The following is a 1005-nucleotide window of genomic DNA, read 5'->3' on the forward strand; positions in this document are numbered from 1 at the left end:
AATGTACAATGATAGCGCGCAATGTGCCACGAATCGCCGTGCACATCACACTTCTCAATGCGCAGTTTAGCACATGACAATATGTTTAGAAAAAAAAAATCCTTTCTTGTGCCTTTCAATAGCAGAGTACACCGATAGGTGGCAGTGAGTATTCTCAGGTAGAATATCCCAGTACATCTCAGCAGCAGTCGCTCAGCTGTCACACACACACACACGCGCGCGCAGGACTGAGTCTCGCGCAGAGAGAGTTTCAGCGGCGAACAGAAAGTGAACAAGGGGGCATTTCACACACGCACACTTACACACACAGCACTCGGACAGAGCCTGGATTAAACCTCTCCCGGAGCTTTGAGCGATGCGCTGGCAGAATGGCCCGATGGTTCAAGGAACACCTGGGATTCAAAACCACCAAAGCCCCGCCGCCCGCGCCTCCGAAGCCGGACTACCGACACTTCCACACGGGCATCTCCAGCGCTGCTCCCGCGCTCCTGCTCCAGGGCTCCGGGCTCATGCCCGCGCAACCCGACATACTCACCGCATACAAACTCCAGAAGGAGCTGGACTTCGAGGACCCGTACACCCCGGCCGGGAACATGAACATGCCCTTCTCCTCCACGGGACTGAGCTCCACGGGCTCGCCGGACGTGAAGTTCGTGTCTCCGAAGCACCGGCTCATCAAGGTGGAGGCGGCCGAGCGGAGCGGCTCGAGCCCGGGCAGCAGTAGCGCTGTGACCGCGGTCAAATCCCCCGGTTCTCCACCCGCGGAGACTGAGAACAGTAAACCGGAGAAGGTAAGAGACCGAAGCGCGCTCACCTCCTCCTCCACAGGTACGAGCAGAGCAGGTGAGCCGCTCTTCAGCATATCCTGACCGAGCATCACTTCTCATAGACAATGGGATGTTTAAATGGGATCTTTTTATAAATGTAACTTGTTTTTAGTTGTTGTTTTTTTTAAACTAAATTAGTCATAAAAAAAAATCATAAAATAATGTTTTGTTTAGTAAA

The 1005-nt window shown here is 53.3% G+C and overlaps 1 protein-coding gene across 3 annotated transcripts in view; it reads left to right on the forward strand.

Annotated features, from left to right (window-relative positions):
* The first annotated feature begins 206 nt into the window (after positions 1 to 206).
* The window catches only part of shf (Src homology 2 domain containing F), a 133844-nt gene continuing 133045 nt past the window's right edge, over positions 207 to 1005 (forward strand). For all 3 annotated transcript variants that reach the window (XM_084409136.1, XM_084409135.1, XM_084409134.1), the window contains exon 1: positions 207 to 791. In XM_084409136.1, coding sequence (XP_084265262.1) covers positions 369 to 791 — 423 coding nt within the window. In that variant the 5' untranslated portion in view covers positions 207 to 368. The remainder of the gene's footprint in view (positions 792 to 1005) is intronic.

This window comes from Rutilus rutilus (assembly GCF_951802725.1).
Source record: "Rutilus rutilus genome assembly, chromosome: 5".
Taxonomy (NCBI): Eukaryota; Metazoa; Chordata; class Actinopteri; order Cypriniformes; family Leuciscidae; genus Rutilus; species Rutilus rutilus.